At 44.1% G+C, this 22,143-nt stretch overlaps 1 protein-coding gene across 1 annotated transcript in view; it reads left to right on the forward strand.

Moving 5' to 3' along the window:
- Positions 1 to 22,143, forward strand: part of MYO3B (myosin IIIB) — a 482,619-nt gene that overhangs the window by 283,121 nt on the left and 177,355 nt on the right. The window contains exons 24-25 of the mRNA XM_063595441.1: positions 9,884 to 9,961; positions 13,016 to 13,221. Of these exons, the coding sequence (XP_063451511.1) occupies positions 9,884 to 9,961; positions 13,016 to 13,221 (284 nt within the window). The remainder of the gene's footprint in view (positions 1 to 9,883; positions 9,962 to 13,015; positions 13,222 to 22,143) is intronic.

The following is a 22,143-nucleotide window of genomic DNA, read 5'->3' on the forward strand; positions in this document are numbered from 1 at the left end:
CAACTGACCAGAAACCTGGCTGGTAAGAAATTCTTACCCTTTTTGCCAGCATACCAGGTACCAGGTTTCTGGGCTCCCTTTCTCTGCAACTTTCAGAAAACAGAGCAGCTTTTGATGACCCTGCTCACCACACCATAGCTGGGGGGCCAAGCCCCATTACAAAAGAAAATGATCACTTTCTGTTTTATGGAACCATAGGCAAAAGCTTTCTAGTTTTGCAAGATGCCGCCCGATAGTCTGCATGAGGAACCGAATTAACATTTTCCATCCCAGTCTAAGCAAAATACGCATAACAAAACAGACACTAGTCACCTCATTCCACACCCAATATTGACCTAACAAGGCTCAAACTTTCTCCCATTGGTCTCTGTCATCTTTGATCCACTTAAGGTGAGGAGGGATGACCTCCAACCAGGAATTCAATGAGTGGTCTCTGGGCAAGACGAAGAGTGGAGAATCACAGAGTCAGGCCTGTTGAGCTTTCATCAGGGCTAACCGAATGCGATTACACTTACAGAGGGTTCTTCAAGTTAGGCCTGCTGGACTTTGGTTAGCAGTTTCTTCAGAGATCCATTCCACGCATACAAACACACACACAACAAAGACAAGATAGACAGAAGGCCTTGCAAATCAAGATCCCTTGCCAAGAATTCCAAGAGTATTCCTTCCAAACTAACCTCCTATTCTCCATCTGAGAAATCTCCCCAAAATCTTCCTGATTGAGGAGAAATCTCCGGAACCAAGACTCTTCTTACTCATTAGGGAGGGCCAGCTGAGACCTTGAAGGAGCCAAACGTATCAGGAGAAGGGAGGAAGTGTTGGCAGCTCCTAGAGTACTCACCAAATCAGACACCGATAATGGGGCTACAGCTACAGACACTCCAAGATTGGGCTACAGACAGAGACACGCCCTGCGATACAGACAGAGACACGCCTTGCGATACGGCTCCAGTTACAGACACCCTGTGGTGGAGCTACAGACCGACATCCTACCATGGGGCTACAGTTATGAAATGTCTCCACAGGACTATTTCTCTATTGCAATTAAATTCATGCATATTGGGCTGGCAGTGACCTGCCAGTAGAGACAGTGCCCGAGTCAGCCCCTAATCCAAGAGAACTAGGTGGCTGCTTGGGCTGGCCTCTGGATCCATCAAAGGAGAGGGGCTACCGAACCACGGGCAGGTAGCCACAAAGGCAATCCCAGACCAGCCCCCAAATTTGTAACCACCTAACGGGCTCACCTTGCCCACTGCCTAGACAGAGCCAATTGATCAAGACAGGGGAATTGCACTAGAGAAAGAGTAATTCACATAGAGCCAGCTATGTGGGAGACCAGAGTTTTTTTAATTACTAAAATCAGAGAATTTGGGGATCCGAATTTTTAAGCATAATTCTGTGGGTAGGGGGGACAGTGCATTAGGAGTTCTGATTGGTCAGGTCAGAGATGAAATCATAGGGAGTTGAAACTGTCCTCTTGCACTGAGTCAATTCCTGGGTTGAGGCCACAAGACCAGATGAGCCAGTTTATTGAGCTGGATGGTGCTAGCTGATCCATCGAGTGCAGGGTCTGTAAAATACCTCAAGCATTGATCTTAGGTCTTACAATACTGATGTTATCCCCAGGAGCAATTTGGAAAAATTTAGAATCTTGCAGTCTCCAGCTGCATGACTCCTAAACCATGATTTCTAATCTTGTGGCTAATTTGTTAGTCCTGCAAAGGCAGTCTAGTCCCCAGGCAGGAAGGGGATTTGTTTTGGGAAAGGGCTGTTATTGTCTTTGTTTCAAAGCGAAACTATAAGTTCCTCCTAAAGTTAGTTCGGCCTACACCCAGGAATGAACAAGGACAGGCTGGAGGTTAGAAGCAAGATGGAGTCATCAGATCTCTTTTCACTGTAATAATTGTCTCAGTTATAATTTTTGCAAAGGTGGTTTCAGTGGCAGTATATAATGTTTAAGAAATATGGTTTAGGAATCAAAGTGGGTTCAGATATAGGCATGGCTGTCTACTGGCTGTAGGACTCTGGGAATTCTACCTAAAATATGTTAGTCTTAACTTCCTCATATGTGGTATGGGAAGAATAATATTATTTACCTCATAGGTTATTTTGAGAATTTAGTGACATAACATAGGAAGTGTTTAGTACGGTGATTTCAGATAGGAAACACTCAACAGATACTGTATTACTCAAGTTTTGATAACTATTTAAAATTCCATGTGTGGAGCCCATATGTATATAGAAGCTTGCTCAACTGCTGTGGTGTAGGGACTGTAACACAATTTGTAAAACTTACTCATGACTACTCTGAAGGCTAACCATTCACAAGGAACCAAACAGGATGTTTATCATGTGGGCAGAAAGCACGCTTGCTCAGCTCCAACTGACTTACATTGTTTTGTAAGTCCGTGTTGTAGGAGGAAAGTATACTGGGTTAGACAGACAATGGTTTTGTCCAGAATATGGCTTCTATTGATCATTTTGATATTGGTCTTATAGGGGCCAAGGGAAGACTTCCTCACTCTCTGAAAGTTTGCTGAAAATAAACTGACAAGAGGCAGATTAATATGAGAAAATGCATACAGATGTATTAACGGGAATAGGGGAGAATCACAGAGTGATTACCCACCAGACAAATGGTACACAGATGGTTATATACCCTTCTTGAGGGAGATGGAGAAGTGTGGATATTTTGGTGGGGGGGGCGGTAAATGATTTTAGGGGAATTTAATGGCCTTGAAGAACATACAATGGCCTGGGACAAAGTCTGTTAGGTCTGCAAAACAAACAATGGTTTGGGACAAGTCTGTCCAGTTGTGTTGACAGACTGCAGCCCTTCTTCCTGTGATAGGAGTTTAGTTAATGAAAAACTCAGGGAAGGGATCACAGGTAATTGTTTTCTTTGGTGGGTCTAGGCTTTAGGCAGATAAATGAATTTCAGAGAACAGCTTCATCCTGGGCTATGGGAGAGACAGAGGATTAAGAGATGGGGGTTGGGGGTATCAGAGAGACCTTGATTCTTCTTCAGTTCAACATGTCAACATGGGGTATATGAACCCAGTTCAACATGGGGTATATGTTTCTGTACCCCAACAGTTTCATTAGAACTATTTTTCTTACCAATAAATATAAAGATCTCCTTGCTGAGTTGCATGGTAGCAGAACTCTCTTTCTGCCACTGAACGCACTTTGCATCCTTGATATTTAAAACTACGCTAAAACTAAATCAATCACAGTAATGATGGAAGGAGAACTAATGTTATTTGTTATATGTGCGCAAGGCAGCAGTTTTGACTAACCAATTTTATTAATGAGGAAAACAGGCTTTTAAAAGTTAAATACAGTCATCAGTCACTTAATAAAGTGATATATTCCGAGGACTCCGTCATTGGGTGATTTTTGTCATCGTTCATTCATAGAGTGTGCTTACACAAATCTAGATGTTATAGCTTACTATACACCTAGGCTATAAGCTATCGCCTTTCGCTGTGAGACTACAAACCTGTATAGCATGTTACTGTACTGAATACTGTAGGCAGTGTAACACAGTGGTATTTTTGTATCTAAACATAGAAAAGATACAGTAAAAATGTGGTACAAAAGATTAAAAATGGCACACCTGCATAGTGCACTTACCATGAATGGAGCTTACAGGACTGGAAGTCACTCTGGGTGAGTCAGTGAGTGTGTGGCGAGTGAATATGAAGGCCTGAGACATTAGTGTACACTCCTGTAGACTTTATAAATAATGTACACTTAGGCTATACTGAATTTATTTTAAAATGCATTTTATTCAGTAATAAATTAACCTTAGTTTACTTTAACTTTTTTTTTATGAACTTAAAAAGGCCTGTAAAACAAAGAATGGTTTGGGACAAGTCTGTCTAAAAGACTTTTTCACTTTTTTTTTTGTAATAACACTTAGCTTAAAACACAAACACATTGTACAACTGTACAAAAATCTTCTTTCTTTATATCTTTATTCTATAAACTTCTATTTAAAAATTTTTTACTTTTACTTTTAAAATTTTTTGTGAAAAACAAAGACACCAACACATACATTAGCCTAGGCCTACACAGGCTCAGGATCATCAATATCACTGTCTTCTACTAATGCCACATCTTGTCCAACTAGAAGGTCTAACACGCATAGTGTCATCATCTCCTATGATAACAATGCCTTCTTTTGGAATACCTCCTAAAGGACCTGCCTGAGGCTGTTCCACGGTTAATGTTTTGTTTTTGATGTAAGTAGAAGGAGTACACCCTAAAATAATTACTTTTTTGTTTCTTTGAGACAGAGTTTCGCTGTGTTGTCCAGGCTGGAGTGCAGTGCCATGATCGTGGCTCACTACAACCTCTGCCTCCCGGGTTCAAGCAATTATCCTCCCTCAGCCTCCTGAGCAGTTGGGACTACAGGTGCCCACCACTACGCCTGGCTAAGTTTTATATTTAGGTAGAGACAGGGTTTCACTTCGTTGGCCAGGCTGGTCTCGAACTCCTGACCTCAAGTGGTCCACGCACCTTGGCCTCCCAAAGTGCTGGGATTACAGGCATGAGCTATCGCACCTGGCTAAAATAATGATTACAAGTATTGTAAATACGTAAACCAGTAACATAGTTATTTACTATCATTATCCAGTATTATATACTGTACATTATTGTACATGCTCTGCTTCGATATGATTGGCAGCGCAGGTTTGTTTACACCAAATCACCACAAACACATGAGTAATGAAGTGCACTATGACATTATGTCTACAACATTACTAGGCAATGGGATTTTTTCAGCTCCATTATAATCTATGGGACTACTGTAGTATATACAGTTTACCATTGACTGAAATGTCCTACTTCTATGGCACATGAGTGTAACAGGTGCATGGCCACACAGCTAGCAAGAATTTCAACCAGGTTTGTCAATAGCAATCACTCAGCCTAGGAAAGCTTTTCTGGTCTGTTTTTTTATCCTAAGGTAAAGAACATATACTTTGGAGAGGATTTTCTCTTTGTCAAATCCCCACTTTTGGGAAGAATTATTTGCTAGATGATGCCCTAATAGAACCCACTTTCCAGGTTGTTTCTAAAAGCATTTTTGGTTAAAAAATTAAATGATGCTACTACTATTATATTAATGAAATTAGCTCAGGAAGACAAACTCTTAGGCTACACAACAGCCTTCTCAGCCCTTTTGGTTTGGAGTTTTGGGGCTGGCTTTGGAGCTCCGTGGAAGGCCTGATACAGAGAGAGGTCTAGTTTAAAAGGCTGAGAGAAGCAACTTCTGGTTTGTTCCTTGTCGGAAATTCTTTTAGATCCATTCCAAGTTCAGGAGAACCTTATGAATATGCAAATATACAAGAGATCCCTCGCCAACCGAAGACCTTTTTAAATTCTTAAATTAGAAAATACTCCAATAACATATTGTGAATTGGTAGGTTATTGGTCTTGCTGACTTCAAGAATGAAGCCACGGACCCTCGCGGTGAGTGTTACAGTTCTTAAAGATGGTGTGTCCAGAGTTTGTTTGTTCCTCCCGTCCGGAGTTGTTCGTCCCTCCCGGTGGGTTTGTGGTCTTGCTGGCTTCAGGAGTGAAGCTGCAGACCTTTGCAGTGAGTGTTACAGCTCATAAAGGCAGCGTGGACCCAAAGAGTGAGCAGCAGCAAGATTCATTGCGAAGAGTGAAAGGACAAAGATTCCACAGCGTGGAAAGGGACCCCAGCGGGTTGCCACTGCTGGCTCTGGCAGCCTGCTTTTATTTCCTAATCTGACCCTACCCACATCCTGCGGATTGGTCCATTTTACAGAGAGCTGATTGACCCATTTTACAGAGAGCTGATTGGTCTGTTTTGACAGGGTGCTGATTGGTGGGTTTACAAACCTTGAGCTAGACACAGAGTGCTGATTGGTGCACTTACAATCCTTTAGCCAAACACAAAAGTTCTCCAAGTCCCCACTAGATTAGCTAGACACAGAGCACTGATAGGTGCATTTACAAACCTTTAGCTAGACACAAGGTGCTGATTGGTGCATTTACAAACCTTTAACTAGACATAAAAGTTCTCCAAGTCCCCACCCCCACCCAGGAACCCAGCTGGCTTCGCCTACTGGATCCTGCTGCAGGTGGAGCTGCCCGCCAGTCCCGGCGCCACACTCCTGCACTCCTCAGCCCTTGGGCAGTCATGGGACCGGGTGCCATGGAGCAGGGGGTGGTGCCCGTCGAGGAGGCTCAAGGCTCGGGCCGCATGGGAACCCACTGGGGGTGGGGGGGCTCGGGCATGGCGGGCTGCGGGTCCTGAGCCCTGCCCCACGGGGAAGTGGCTGAGGCCTGGCGAGAATTTGAGCGTGGTGTGGGCAGGTGGGGGACCTGGCGCACTTTCCGCAGCTGCTGGCCCAGATACTAAGCCCCTCACTGCCCGTGGCCAGCGGCACTGGCCAGCCGCTTCCAGTGCAGGGCCCACTGAGCCTGCACCCACCCAGAACTCATGCTGGCTCTCAAGGGACGCGCAGCCCTGGTTCCCGGCCCGTACCTCTCCCTCTTTACCTCCCCGCAAGCAGAAGGAGCCAGCTCTGGCCTCGGCCAGCCCAGAGAGGGGCTCCCACAGTGCAGCGGCGGGCTGAAGGGCTCCTCAAGCGTGGCCAGAGTGGATGCTGAGACAGAGGAGTCGCCGAGAGTAAGCGAGGGCTGCTAGCACGGGCTGCTAGCATGTTGTCACCTCTCAATATCACCTATTCTAGGCCGGGCGTGGTGGCTCACGCCTGTAAACCCAGCACTTTGGGAGGCCGAGGCGGGCGGATCTCAAGGCCAGGGGTTCAAGACCAGCCTGACCAACATGGTGAAACCCTGTCTCTACTAAAAATACCAAAATTAGCCAGGCGTGGTGGTGTGCACCTGTAATCCCAGCTACTCAGGAGGCTGAGGCAGGAGAATCGCTTGAACCCAGGAGGCAGAGGTTGCAGTGAACTGAGATTGCACCATTGCACTCCAGCCTAGGTGACAGGGTGAGACTCCGTCTCAAAAAAAAAAAAAAAAAAAAAAAAGACATATGACCTATTCTGTCAAACACAGTACTAAGTATGTAGGTGGTGAATTACAGATAAGCATTAGCATTTCCAGGTTGTATATGTCAAAGGATAGGTTTTTACTTTATTTCCAAACATCACTCTGTATGTGATTGCAAGGACAGAATTTAAAGTCCTGTTGAAACACAGATGCTGTGCAGTTAGACAGGGCCCGTCACTAGCTGGGAGCTACCTCCTGACCACATAGCCTTATAACTTTTAGAGTGCAAATTGGTGCTTAACTCTGCATTTTTCCAATTTGCTGTAGGGAACTGGTGCTGATCTTGAAAACAATACAGATTATTCCTTTTATTTATTTATATTTTATTTGTGCAGATTTATGGGGTACATGTGAAATTTTCTTATAAGAGTATTCCTTTTAAATTGTGTTTCAGCTGAATTAATACACATCAAGGATTTTTTGGTCACTAAACTTAAATTCTCAAATGCTAAGTGTCTGTTATAAGTTCTGAGGGAGGGTAATAGGTCAATTCATAAACATCTACCAATAGAAAATTATAAATGAGCTTTTCAGCTGCCTGGGGGGCTGGTGCTCACTAGTTAATTTGAATAAAAAGGGAGGGAAATGAAGGAGGAAAAGCCAGGTTCAAAGCAAGAGGTGCTTCTTCAGGGAGGATCTCTTAACAAAAACAAGTGCTGAGGCCGGGCGAGGTGACTCACTCCTGTAATCCCAGCACTTTGGGAGGCCGAGGCGGGTGGATCATCTGAGGTCAGGAGTTTGAGACCAGCCTGACCAACATGGAGAAGCCCTGTCTCTACTAAAAACACAAAATTAGCTGGGCGTGGTGGCGGGCACCTGTAATCCCAGCTACTCAGGAGGCTGAGGCAGGAAAACACTTCAACCCCGGAGGTGGAGGTTGCAGTGAGCCGAGATCGCACCATTGCACTCCAGCCTGGGAGCAAAACTCAGTCTCAAAAAAAAAAAAAAAAAAGGCTGGGCCGAGCACGGTGGCTCAAGTCTGTAATCCTAGCACTTTGGGAGGCCGAGGCAGGCAGATCACTTGAGGTCAGGAATTCGAGACCAGCCTGGCCAACATGGTAAAACCTCGTCTCTACCAAAAATACAAAAATTAGCTGGGTGTGGTGGCAGGCGCCTGTAATCCCAGCTACTCAGGAGGCTGAGGCAGGAGAATTGCTTGAATCCGGCAGGTGGTGGTTGTAGTGAGCTGAGATCGTGCCATTGCACTCCAGCCTGGGCAACAAGAGTGAAACTCCGTTTAAAAAAAAAAAAAAAGAAGTGGTGGAGAAATTCCCAAAGTTGTGTGTATGTATATGTATGGAGGTCGGGGGGGCCAGGGTAGAAGAAGAAAATAAGGAGAAAAAAGTTGAAGAAAATCCAGAATTTACAATTTAGCCAAAGGCTGGCCCTAGCCAAGACCTTTTCTTCAGACCTGATTAATTTGCCCCAAACCTCACCAGCTCTGAGTTCTGTACTCAAATGGGGGTGAGAAAGGGAAAGAAACCTCCAGAGTGGACCCATCTGGTGACAGCGGAGAGAGTATAACACGCTCTGCAGGTGGTGCTGGTGTGTTGTGTTTTCTCTTTATTCCCTCTTCTTTCTAAACCCAGGATCTTTCCTTTCCTCCTTTCCCATTAGAAAAAATTAAAATGTCAAACCTACAGGCAGTTATATCATTGTTTCAGCTGCATGTGAATGGACTGATGGCATCTGCCGTGCAGCTCATTAAAATAAAGCTGCACTGTCTCTGATGTCTTCACTCGGGTCATAGAGCTGCTCACTGATAGGTTGTTTTTCTAGGTTTTGAAAACTTAGCTCCATGTTTTCTCCCCTTCTTAAATAAACCTGTTTTCTTTACCCATCCCAATTGAAGCATTTCCTTCCATTTTGCACACAGTCTCCCACATACTCCTTTAGGCAAGCCTCTTTATTCACCCCTCCTAACTCCCACCCCTTTTAGCACCAGTTTTTCACTTTCATTGAACAAGGCTGCAGACATCCTCACCCCATGGGAAGGTGGCTGCCTGGACGGCAGTCCACCCAGCCTAACCCACATGCTGACAGCAGTGTCTTCCATTTCAAACATTTCTGCTTTATACCCTTGCCACCTGTTCAGAGCAGATGGGAAGCTGCCACGGCAAGGCCAGTGCTAAATGCCACTCATGCAGTCTGCAAACCAAAGCAGGGTTTTTGTTGTTGCATTATAATAATGGAACACAGGCTGCTTGCAGTCAGCCCCTACAATTGTTTTCATCAATAAATTCCTTTCAGTCAGCCCAGGTAGTTGGGATAGATATTGAGAACAGGTGCATTCCATTGGGTTTCCGAGTGATTTGGTGCCTGAGCTCCTATCTGCAATGAGCACATGGGAACTGTGGGTGGTAGGAGGAGTGTTGCAGCATCAGAGTCTGAAGACATGGAAGGCAACTGGTGCTGGCCTAATTCCCTGTGGTACAACCTGGGCTTTGGGGCCATCACGTCTTTATAATCATTTCGCCTCATGGCCCTTTGCCAAGTTTCCTTTTAAGCAATAGTTTGGTCTCATATGACCTTACTAGAGAATTTAACAGGGGTTCATTAGAAGATGTAGAAGTATAGAAATAAGAGGGGTTTACACTGAAACCATATGGTATTTTATAGAGTGAGGTATTGTCAAATGAGTAGAACAATGCATATTCTTTCGTTTCTATGTTTTGAAAAATTCTCCCCACAGTATACACTATTGTGTCCTAAATACCATGGCCCCTCAGATATTTGGTCAAACAGGCTTTCAGATTTTGGAAGACATGGAGCATGAGGTAAGTGCCTAGATCCTCAAACCACTTGCCTCCACCTATTCTTCCAGGTGGACACTCTGGAGGTGATACGGCATCCGGAAGAAACCACCAACATGAAGAGGCAAACTGTGGCTTCTTACTTCCGGGTATGGAGTCTTCTTGATCTCTATTCTGCCTGCTTCCAAAAAGGACTGTCTAAGCCTTCTTATGAGATGCCCAGATGGAGTCAGTGAAACAAGGGCAAAGCACAGAGTCAAGAAAGATTGGGTTGGGGAAGTGGTGGAAGCAAGGAAGGAAGAGAACACTGGGCACAAAACCCTGCCCATTAAGTGACTGATTCTGTTAGCATATGAGCTGCTTCTTGGTCTTAAAGCTACTAGAGGCAGCCACTTTTCTAGCATACTGAATAGTAAAGTAGTTAATAAAGTTCCAGAAGGTGGCTTATAAGTTCAGATACTGAGAGAATCTGTCTTAGCATTGACTTTATTTTCCTAGATTGAATTGACCCCTTGTAAAACCCACTTGTCTGAGCCCTATTATTTCCCATTTCTGCCATCCCTATTTCTGATACTTCATCTAGTTAAATGCCTCCTTTGGGTAAAAACATGGTCTCTAGAAGGGCTCTGTTAAATGCACATTATATAGCAAAGATAAGACATATACACTCTTGCACAGATTTGTTTGTCTTCAAATTATAAAGCGTTAGAGTTGGAAGGCCCTTAGAGACTGGTAGCTAAGGTCCAGATAGTTTCACAATAGAAATACTGTTAGGCCGAGCACATTGGCTCACACCTATAGTCCCAGCATTTTGGGAGGCTGAGGCAGGCACATCACTTGAGGTCAAGAGTTAAGAGACCAGCCTGGCCAACATGGTGAAACCCCTTCTCTAGTAAAAATGCAAAAATTAGGTGTGGTGGCAGGTGCCTGTAATCCCAGCTACTTGGGAGGCTGAGGCAGGAGAATCACCTGAACCTGGGAGGTGGAGGTTGCAGTGAGCTGAGATTGCGCCATTGCAGGCCTGGGTGACAAAGTGAGACTCCCTCTCAAAAAAAAAAAAAAAAAAATGCTGTTAGATCAAATTTAGAACTGATCTCAGGGATAGCAGAATGAAGTAGTAAGATAGGGTTGGCACAAGAAAGGGCTTGGCAGGGATGAGAGGTCAGGTGGGTGGGAAGCTGGAAGAGCCAGGAAGGCTGAAGGGCAGGACTTGGGAGCCAGCACTCTGGATAGAAGGCTCCATGGAAAGCTAGCAGGTGCAGGGATCTAAAACGTGGAAGTCCAGCCTAGCCAATTGTGCTTCAGAGGCAGGCTAGAATTGGGCTCGGTATGAATTGCAGGGGCCCCAGACCTTCGAATCCAGTATTCCATCCATGCATTGAGTCGTGCTATAGCATCTGTGGAAGGTGGGCCCCTGCCTCATCATTCTGATGTTTGGTTATTTATAATTGCTACTTATTTCTTATATGGAGACACACCTGGTCCTATCCCCTTCAGTGGCTCTATCCTCATCTGTTAGTCTGTTAGTCCGTTTTATGTTGCTGTGAAGGAATACTTGAGACTGGATAATTTTTTTTTTCTTTTAAGACAGAGTCTGGCTCTGTCACCCAGGCTGGAGTTCAGTGGTACCATCTAGGTTCACTGCAACCTCCGCCTCCTGGGTTCAAGCGATTCTCCTGCGTCAGCCTCCCACGTAGCTGGGACTACAGGTACGTGCCACCATGCCTGGCAATTTTTTTTTTTGTATTTTCACTAGAGATGAGGCTTCACCATGTTGGCCAGTCCGGTCTCGAACTCCTGACCTTAGGTAATCCACCCACCTCGGCTTCCCAAAGTGCTAGGGTTACAGGCATGAGCCACTGTGCCCAGCCAAGACTGGATAATTTATAAAGAAAAGAGGTTTATTGGCTCACGGTTCTGCAGGCTCTACAAGCCTGGCACCAGCATCTACTTGGCTTCTGGTGAGGCCTCGGGGAGCTTTTACTCATAGAGCAGACATGTTACATGGCAAGAGAGGGAGGAATGGAGAGAGAACAAGACAGAGGGGAGATCCCAGACTCTTTTAAACAACCCGATTTTGCATGAACTAATAGAGTAAGAACTCACTCATTGCCGTGAGGACAGCACCAAGCCATTCATGGGGAATCTGCCCCATGACCCAAACACCTCCCACTGGGCCCATTTCCAACATTAGAGGTCACATTTCAACATGAGATTTGGAGGAAACACATATCCAAACCAAATCATCCTCCTGGTAACCCTTGGTGTCTGTATGTGTTTTCCCACTGGATTTAGTAGCTCTATTTACTCCGTGAAGTGATCCTCAAGATCTTAGGGCCCCCCTATCAGCAGAAAAGCCTCTGGCTTACGGTTTTTCAGAAATATACCCATAACAACCAGTTGGTGTTCTCAAAATACCCGTTCACGAATGCTAAACCTGAAAAATAAGTTACCTTGGAAACTAGGTAACACCAATTTTGATCTGTAGGAGCAGTGACTATGAAATAATGGAACTGAGTTCCTTTGGCTTATAATAGCTCCTGAAGGTGTGCCCAGAAGAGCTCCAGCAGTGGACGCCCCTGAGGAACAACTGAGGCCCTCCTTCACAAGCACCCCCCTGGTTTTCCGTGTCCTTGCTCCCCTCTTGCTGTGAGAGCCCAGTACCAGCTGCTTGGTGTATGTTAGTTGATAGTCACCACAGTCTTCTTTTTGTGTACTTCTCTCATTTTCTTTGCCTTGTTTTTGTATTTTTCTTTTCTGTCCCACTACCTTATTACCAATCGTATCTGTAGGATTTGCTTAGACTATCTGATGGTTCTTAGGCTGAAGAAGCAATTAGCCCCTTCCTCAAAAGCTGGACATTTTAAATTACAGATACAGATTGTGGAACATCACCTTGGAATACCAGCGACAAGCATTCTAGTTCTGGCGGTGGAATTACAGGATAACCTAGAGCATGTTCTTAGCTAAGTTTCTGCCATATGGGATATTGCTTGGCACTAGGTGATGTTTAAAGAATGGTTTTGAATCTGCAGATGGCTATAAGTGCAACTTACATTATTATCTCCTATTGCTGATTTCATGTTCTTCCTCAAGAAGGTCTGTGAGCCTCGAACTGCTCCAGAGGCTTCTGCAGGCTTGTGTTGTAATTATCCATTGTGTTGGTGGTAACCTTGTTCCTTGTGCATTTTTCTCCCTGGTAGTATTCTCTGATGGACCTGCTCTCCAAAATGGTGGTTGGACAGCCCCACTTTGTGCGCTGCATTAAACCCAATGATGACCGAGAGGCCCTGCAGTTCTCTCGAGAGAGGGTGCTGGCCCAGCTCCGCTCCACAGGGATTCTGGAGACAGTCAGCATCCGCCGCCAGGGCTATTCCCACCGCATCCTTTTTGAAGAATTTGTGAAAAGGTCAGACCGTCATCTACGGGAATGCATTCTTATAAATGTAGCTCTACTCTGGCCATCCCTGTGTCCTAAGATTGTTCCTCCTGCGTGCTCTCCTCCAAACATGTAATTGGCTAGTTGCCAGCTACCATTTACTTGCTTGAATGTTGCATTTTTATTGTGCTTCAACTAAACTGCAGTGATCCAGCAGCCAGGTTAAGCTTCCTTCTGATCACATTATTTTAAATGTCCATATATGTTTATATGTTATAAATCCTTAGGTCTCAAGTTCTCCAGGTATTTTGTTGTTATGATGAAAGTATCCCTCCGTAAGTGGGCCAGATTTGAATGCACCCAAGCACCAGTTCTTCCAGGTTCTGGCATGATATAATACGATAATTAACACTTACATAACACCTGAAGTATCCTAAGAGTACAGGACATTTTAGGGCACTATTCTAAAATGTATTATCTCTTTTGATCCATAGAACAACCCTATAAGCTAGACTCTATTATCATCCCCATTTTACAAAACGTAAAGGTGAGAAAACTTGGGTATGAAAAGAAAGTAAGTGATTTTCCCATGGTCTCATGCTGGTCAATGTAGAACCAGGATTTGAACCCAGGCAGTCTGGTTTCAGCATGCATGCTTTTAATCTCTTCAGTTCAGTGCATTCAATCAATATTTATTGAAATAAATTGCATGGCACTTTCTTAACCCAGAAAGTGCCTTTGCCTAAGAATGAAATGCCGCTCTTTTCTGAACAACTGCCATAGAGATTATGTATGAATGTGATTACAAGTAGAATTTTCTGTGAAGAAATAAGGAAAACAATAACAAAAAAAACACCTCTGAGAAGCACTGCTGTCTGAGGATGCCTGGAGAGGAATATTGAAATCCATTGTATGCCTGACAAAGACAAGGCAATCAAGAAAAAAAAAATACATTGTAGAATCTGCCTCACTCCTTAAGCCATCGTTAGTGTCTTTTTACTTCCACTCTGAAACATGTGCCCAAAGTCATTTTTTCCAAAATTTTCTCGGGAGAGGATGGGTCATAAATATGGTAGCTTGCTTTATCAAGTCTCCCAAACTCTGCTAAATTCCATGGAAAAGATAAGGCAAAAAAAAAAAAAAAAAAAAAAAGTTCCTAGCAATGAGAGCTTTTAAATTAAAAATAGGGGTGAAATGGCTTTTTTTTAAAGTGTCTTTGAGCTTCTTTTTTCCTCTTAAATTTGGAAGTGGAAGAAGAAAAAAAATTTAGCACATGAATTTGACTAGTCAAGTATTTTTTGTAACAATGTTTGAATACATAAAAATATTTAAGAAAACAGGTCAAATGCTGAACAGATTGGCACTTCTTTGTTCGTAATCAGAAAGCCATTAGGCAAGTATGAACAGGAGTTTCAAAATGCCAGTAAATCTGAGGATATCAAAGATTTCTGAGCCAGCAAGTTAATTGGTATTTTGATCCTTTTGAACCACTTAACAAAATGGATGAGTTAGCAGTTTTCTCCCTTGATGTTATTCAACAAATAGGTACACTTCTTATCTTCCTGTTCAAGAATGCTGTTTTGTAAACTCTTAGCAGGAAATAGCAGACAGGACAATCAAAGACAGGAAACAGAGCCATTCAAGGTTTATTAAATGGAGGTAAATAAAAGATAAAAACTCATTTAATGTTACTCTACATTTTTGTATTTTCTGGCATTCAGGACTGAAACCCTGAGTATACACCTGGTGGTGTTCTTGGGATCATGTTGTTGGGTTCCAGAAAGGGGAAAGACTTCCCCAGTTCCCAAATTACCCAAGTCTGCAGGCTTGGCCAAACCTAAAATACTTTCTTGCCTCTATTATCTTTGAGCTTTCTGGCAAAATGACTTGGAAGTGCCCTTCCTTAGCCTCTACTCATGGAGCCTTTGAGGAAGAGGGTGTCCCCAACATCCCCTCATCAATAGGGCCAGGTGAATTGGAAGTCTTTATGTTCTCGACTAGGCATGAAAGTGGCCACCTGGAAATGCTGGAGCCACACTGTTGAGAGACGTCATAGAAAAGCAGTCTAAGCATTTATTGTTTTTATGGTCAATGGATTCTGATGCATAGTCTCTCAGAATGTCTACAGAGGGCAAACACATAACTGCATCTATTGGGATGTGTTCTGGCAAATGTCTAAAAAATAGGGCTGAGTCAGGCTGGGCGTGATGGCTCACACCTGTAATCCTAGCACTTTGGGAGGCAGGCAGATCACCTGAGGTTAGGAGTTCGAGACCAGCCTAGCCAACATGGTGAAATCCTGTCTTTACTAAAAATACAAAAATTAGCTGGGTGTGGTGGCTACTTGGGAGGCTGAGACAGGAGAATCGCTTGAACCCAGGAGGCGGAGGTTGCAGTGAGCCAAGATCGTGCCACTGCGCTCCAGCCAGGGCGACGGAGTGAGACTTCCTCTCAAAAAAATAAAGAATAGGGCTGAGTCTAATTGTTTGTTTATGAAGCTATTGTAGTAAATAATGCAGTTTAGTAAGGAGACCTGAATTCTAGTCTCCTTCGGTATATAACATCTGGAAAGTAACCCAATATTCTGTAAAAGATGTTTCCTCACCTGCATGACAAGAAGGCAGGAATATACAAAGCCCACATTCTAAAGATTTTCAAGGATTACTTGCAGATGCCTGGGGCTTACTTAGTTTCTAAGTCTTCTAGGGGTTTTTGCCTTCCCAGTCGAGCTCGCTGGATGAGAGACCTGCATCTACCAGGCTGTGATGCATAACAGTTGTTAACCATTGAACAAAATGAAACTCTTCCCTCTTCTCTTTCATTGGCATCTTCCATTTCTTCTCATGATGGCGTGGAGAACCATGGTGTCTTGGTATCTCTTTCATCTCATTCTCCTTTCTGTTCCTTCACTGTCTCTCTTCCAGAAACTAGGAGTCACCTTTGACTTCTCCTCACTTCCTTTAAATAATCGATCACCAGGTCCAGCTCACTACCTGCTAAAGTTTCTAAAAAATGTTCCCTTGGGAATCTCTCATCCCTTCTCCCATAGCTTTAGTCCAGGCCTTTTGTTATTATTAACAGCTCAATTTAGATATAATTCACGTATGATAAAAGTCATCTTTTGAAAGTATACTATTCAGCCGGGCACAGTGGCTCACACCTGTAATCCCAGCACTTTGGGAGGCTGAGGAGGGTGGATCACCTGAGGTCGGGAGTTCGAGACCAGCCTGACCAACATGGAGAAAACTCGTCTCTACTAAAAATACAAAATTAGCTGAGTGTGTTGGTGCATGCCTGTAATCCCAGCTACTGAGCAGGCTGAGGCAGGAGAATCACTTGAACCTGGGAGGTGAAGGTTGTGGTGAGCCGAGATCGTGCCATTGCCCTCCAGCCTGGGCAACAAGAGCGAAACTCCGTCTCAAAAAAAAAAAAAAAAAAAAAAAAAGAAGGAATACAATTCAAAGGTTTTTAATTAGTCACAGAGTTGTATAAACATCACTACCATCTAATCATAGAACATTTCATTACCTAAAAAGAAACTCCAAACTCATTAGCCATTCTCCCCTTTCTCCTCAATCCCACCAAACTTAGGCAACCAATAATCTAACTTCCATCTGTATGGATTTGCCTATTTTTGACATTTCGTGTAAATGGAATCATACAACATGGTGAAATCCTGTCTTTACTAAAAATACAAAAATTTGTTAAAATTCCTATCTGAGCATATTGTTTCCTTGATTAAAATGACCATCCAGGCCCCCATGGGGTGAGCTGCAGTGCTCTGGCCTGGTGTAAGGGAGTCCACCTGATTTGGCCCCTGCTTACTTTCCTAGACTCTTCTCTCATTTTCCACATCTCAGATCACACTCCAGCCAAAATTGAATTACTTGGTGTTCTCTAACCATCCCAGGCTGTTCTAGTCTTTTGTGCTTTGCTCAGGCTATGTCGACTAAATCTGCCTTCTCCAAGCCCTCAGTCTGCTGTCTTAGCCAAGCTAAATCCTGCTCATTCCTTAGGTCTTTGACCAGGCATTAACTTTTCTGTGATACCCTCCTTGACTTCCCCAGGCTGAGTTAGGATCTCTTTTGATGAGCTTCTTTGGTAGCACTTACTACATTGTAGAGCAATTATCTACCTCTCATCTGAACCTTAACTGCCTGGGAGGCAGGGATATTTTTCAGCTCACTTTTTATTTATTTATTTATTTATTTATTTTGAGACAGGGTCTCACTCTGTCACCCAGGCTGGAATGCAGTGGCACAATGTTGGCTCACTGCAACCTCTACCCCCTGGGTTCAAGTGATCCTCCCACCTTAGCCTCTCAAGTAGCTGGGCCACAGGCGTGCACCACCATGCCTGGCTTATTTTTGTATTTTCAGTAGCAATGAGGTCTCACCATGTTGCCCAGGCTGGTTTTGAACTCCTGAGCTCAAGCAATCTGTCTGCCTCGGCCTCGCAAACTGCTGGGATTATAGGTATGAGCCACCATGCCTGAACTTTAGCTCACTTTATGTCTGTATTGTCCAATGCAGTGCCTGGCACAAATTCAGTGTTTAATAAATATTTGTTGAGTTGAATCAAACTCTTACCTCTTCTTTTTCATCACTATTTTCTTTTTCTTTTTTTCTTTTTTTTTTTTTTTTTTGAGATGGAGTCTCACTCTGTCACCTAGGCTGGAGCGTAGTGGGGGTGATCTCAGCTTACTGCAAGCTTCACCTCCTGGATTCATGCCAGTCTCCTGCCTCAGCCTCCCGAGTAGCTGGGACTACAGGCACCTGCCACCATGCCCAGCTAATTTTTTTGTATTTTTTTTTAGTAGAGACGGGGTTTCACCATGTTAGCCAGGATGGTCTCGATCTCCTGACCTCGTGATCTGCCTGCCTTGGCCTCCCAAAGTACTGGGATTACAGGCGTGAGCCACTGCACCCAACCGTTTTATCACTATTTTCTTTTACCATCCCTTGACTCACACTTTCATCCTTGCTCTTTGAAATATATGACAGATATCTAGAACTGGCTTTGTTGAGGTTAAGTTTTCCTTGTACTGTAGTGTATAACCTAGATTGATAGAATGTAAGATTTCAGGTAAGTCATAGTAGCTCTTTATCAATAAAAGATAAGAAACTTAAATAAGTTGATTTAAAATAAGGCTCTAACCCAGTTTGACAATGCTATTATTAGAAGTTAATACATTGAAAGGCTAACTTTAAACAAATTTGCCTCCCTTCTCTCTATAACAAAAATGATTTTTTTTCGAAATCCAAAGAGATAAGCTTAATAGGACAAGGAAGTCTCTCTCGTTTTCCAGCTTCTTCTCTCTCATCTCCCCATCTCTCAGCTCATACTCCAGAAAAAAAGAAACCACTTGGAGCTTCCTAACACAGCCTACGTACATTTTATGAAAGCACCATTCTGTGAAAGCAGGCTGCTTACTTGGTATGTTAGTTAGGAACCTCTCAATAACAAGTAACTGAAACTCAAACTAGTTGAAGCAACAATTAAAAGGGGATGACGTATTGGCTTAGGAAATTAGGAAATCCAAAGACATGTCTGGATCCAGGCAATCAAACAGTTTTACCAAGCCAGTGTCTTTTTCCTTGTAGCAGGTTTCTTTTTCCCTTTTTTGAGTTTCTGATAAGGAGCCAGGTTAGCTCTCCTTACATGTTGGCAAAGATGGTCCCTGGATGCTCCTATAGAAAGCATTCTATAGGCTTAGCAACATTAGCAGCAAGACAGTTTCTGAGAGTTCTTATGCAAGGAACTCTCTGACTGTCTGAGCCTGGATCACATGCCCACCCTTGAGCCAATTACTGTGCCCAGGGGTATGATTGGCAGGGTCTTGGGTCAACTGCCAGGGATGGAGTCAACCCCACTTGAACCATGGCCTAATGGACTCTTTAAAGGAAGGATAGGGCTGGATAGGCTAAAACGATAGGCATCCATGGCTGGACATGGTGGCTGACGCCTGTAATCCCAGCACTTTGGGAGGCCAAGGTGGGTGGATCACCTGAGGTCGGGAGTTGAAGACCAGCCTGACCAACATGGAGAAACCCTGTCTCTACTTAAAAAAAAAAAATAATAATAAGCCAGGCGTGGTGGCGCATGCCTGTAATCCCAGCTACTTGGGAGGTTGAGGCAGGAGAATCACTTGAACCTGGGAGGTGGAGATTGCGGTGAGCCGAGATCACCCCATTGCACTCCAGCCTGGGTGACAAGAGCGAAACTCCGTCTCAAAAAAAAAAAAAAAAAAAAAAGATAGGCATCCATTACCTTTAGTTTTGACTATTCTGTGTCCTAGAATAAATGACAACAGTTCAGAAAGGTTCACCTTAGCCCAGATATCTACCTATAGGAGCCCTTTAATTTAGAATTTCGTAGGAACAAAAATTTTGTTGACAATAACTGAATGTTAACTTTGGAATAAGAACTAAATATATATAGTTACTATCGTTTTCACTTAAGAATGGTCATCTTGTTTTGTTTAAACACGACTTCACATAGCATAGAGTGGGTTATTGAAAATAGTTTCCAGCTCCACTTCACTAAGGGATTAGAGAAAACTCAGTCTATTCTGGCCCAGTTTGAATTTATCTTCTTGCATTTGACACAGTTCTCTGACTCTCTCACCCATGATGTTCTTGTCCCACCTAGGACCCAGCATAGAAGTGCTGCATGTCACTATGTCACTTCCCTTTCGCAGGGTCTCTTCTCTTAGCCTCTATTTGTGTTTTGTTTGTTGAGATAGGGCCCTGCTCCGCTGCCTAGGCTGGAGTGCAGTGGCATGATCATGGTTCACTGCAGCTTTGAACGCCTGAGCTCAAGCAATTCTCCTGCCTCAGCCTACAAGCAACCGAAGACTACATGTGCGAACCACCATGCCTGGCTAATTTTTTAATTTTTTGTAGAGACAAGATCTCATTATGTTGCCTAAGCTGGTCTCAGACTCCTGGGCTCAAGCTATCTATCCTCCCACCTTGGCCTCCCAAAGTGCTGGGATTACAGGTGTGAGCCACCATGTCCAGCTTATTCTCTCCTTTTAAGTATTTCCTGCCATACTTTCAGAATACTAATCAATCTTTCAGCTGAATTTTTGCTTACACTTTGTGCCTTGCTAACTCTAGTCTCTGTTTACCTTACATGATCCTTTATACTGCCACCAGAGTTACGTTTATAAAAATATCAAGATGATCATGTCACTCTCAGAAATAAACTTCTGTGCCTCTTCTTCGTTGTCTATAGGACGAGGTCTAAAGCCTTTAGCTCAGCAAAGTGAGGAGGCCAAAGCAATTCCATCTTGGACATTAACTTGCCATGTTAACTTCTGCTTAACCCCAGTTCCAGCAATTCCTCTAAGATTTTTATTTTATTTACTGTTTCTTCTGCAAGAGCATCTACTTACCATAAATCCTGCCCTTAGGTAAGAACAACCTTGACCATAAATCCTGCCCTTAGGCAGATTTACACAGCATTCTTGCTTTTCCCTGGGAGGTTGACTTTGATTATCCTACACATTCCTTTCCTTTTGAAATGGGAGTGTTCCCTGTCCCCCCTCACAGGACATGCGACAAGGGTGTGGCTCATCTGTTTGGTCACCACCACTGCTGAAACCACCTGCGGGAAGGGGAGCACGTGGATGGACACGTGCAGGAGCTGGGACAAGCGCTGTGGATTCTAGCCCCACTCTCCAAGTAGTGTCTAGGAGTGGGGTGTCTGCAACTCCCAAAGCCCAAGTGGGCATGTTACAGTGCACTCTTTCAGCTTTGCTGTCCGCAGATGGCTTAAGTGTTAACCAGCTCAGTGGACCCTCTGCCTTTTCCCAAGGGTAGTGGGCCAGTGTGATAGCTTTCTGTATCCCAAGCTCTTGTCTTGCGCCCCAGAAGAATCAGGTCATACATGGGCTTGAAGGATGAATGCAGGGGTTTTATTGAGTGGTGGAAGTGGCTCTCAGTGGGATGGATGGAGAGCTGGAATGGGGATGGAATGGGAAGATGATCTTCCTCTGGAGTTTGGCTGTCCAGTGGCCAGACTCCTCTCCAACTGCCCCTAGCAGAACTCCTCTCAGCCTTCAGATACTCCTTCTATTCTCTCTTTCTCTGCCATGCTGTTGTGCCATGCTCTGCTTGTCTCCTCATCTACTCTGGAGCCTGGGGTTCGTGGTTTGTGTGGGTGCAAAATAGGGGATATGGTGGGCCCAAAGCAATTTTTTGGGTGCAAAAGCAGGAATACCTGTCCTTATTTAGGGCCATGGGTATTCAGACTTGAGGGTGGGACCATTGCCGGGGAACCATCCTCTTCTACCGAGTATTTCCCTGTCTCCTGTTCATATCACTTTCCTATGGTATATAAGCACTGGGTTAGGGGGTTAATGGCCCAGGGATCCTCCATCTTGTCCCACTGCCATCCTAGACACAGACATGGCTTTTGTTCATAAATCTCTATTAAATGTTTCTTTCCTTCTAAGGAACTGGATATGTCAGCCTCTTTCTTTGGCCTCTCAGCTTCCTTAGACTTTTGGGGGTAGGTTTGCCTAGGCCTGCCTACTGCAGAACACAAAGCTTTCCATAACTGGTCTCAACTGACCATTCTCATTTTTCCCCACCATTCTCCCTCACATAGCCTAGACTGCTGTCAGCCAGACCTTGGGCCCTCCAGCCCCATGTGTGATGGTCAGCCTTTGTGCATTCTCTTCACTGATGGAAACCCTCTTCATCTGGTAGTTTTCTCTTCATCTTTCAATCCCCAGTCCAGGCACCTTCTCTATGAAGCCTGCCTGGACTCTGCCAAACTAGTTGTTGCTCCATCCTCTGTGCTCCCACAACTGGATGTTGATATCTCTGTATTAGAACCTATAGTCTTATTTTTATCCTAACATGTCTGTCTGCCCAACAAGACTGTGAACTTTTACAGGGATGGAGTGGACCTTATTCATTTTTTTATCCCTAGCACTTCACA

The sequence above is a fragment of the Pan paniscus genome, chromosome 13 (assembly GCF_029289425.2).
Source record: "Pan paniscus chromosome 13, NHGRI_mPanPan1-v2.0_pri, whole genome shotgun sequence".
Classification (NCBI taxonomy): domain Eukaryota; kingdom Metazoa; phylum Chordata; class Mammalia; order Primates; family Hominidae; genus Pan; species Pan paniscus.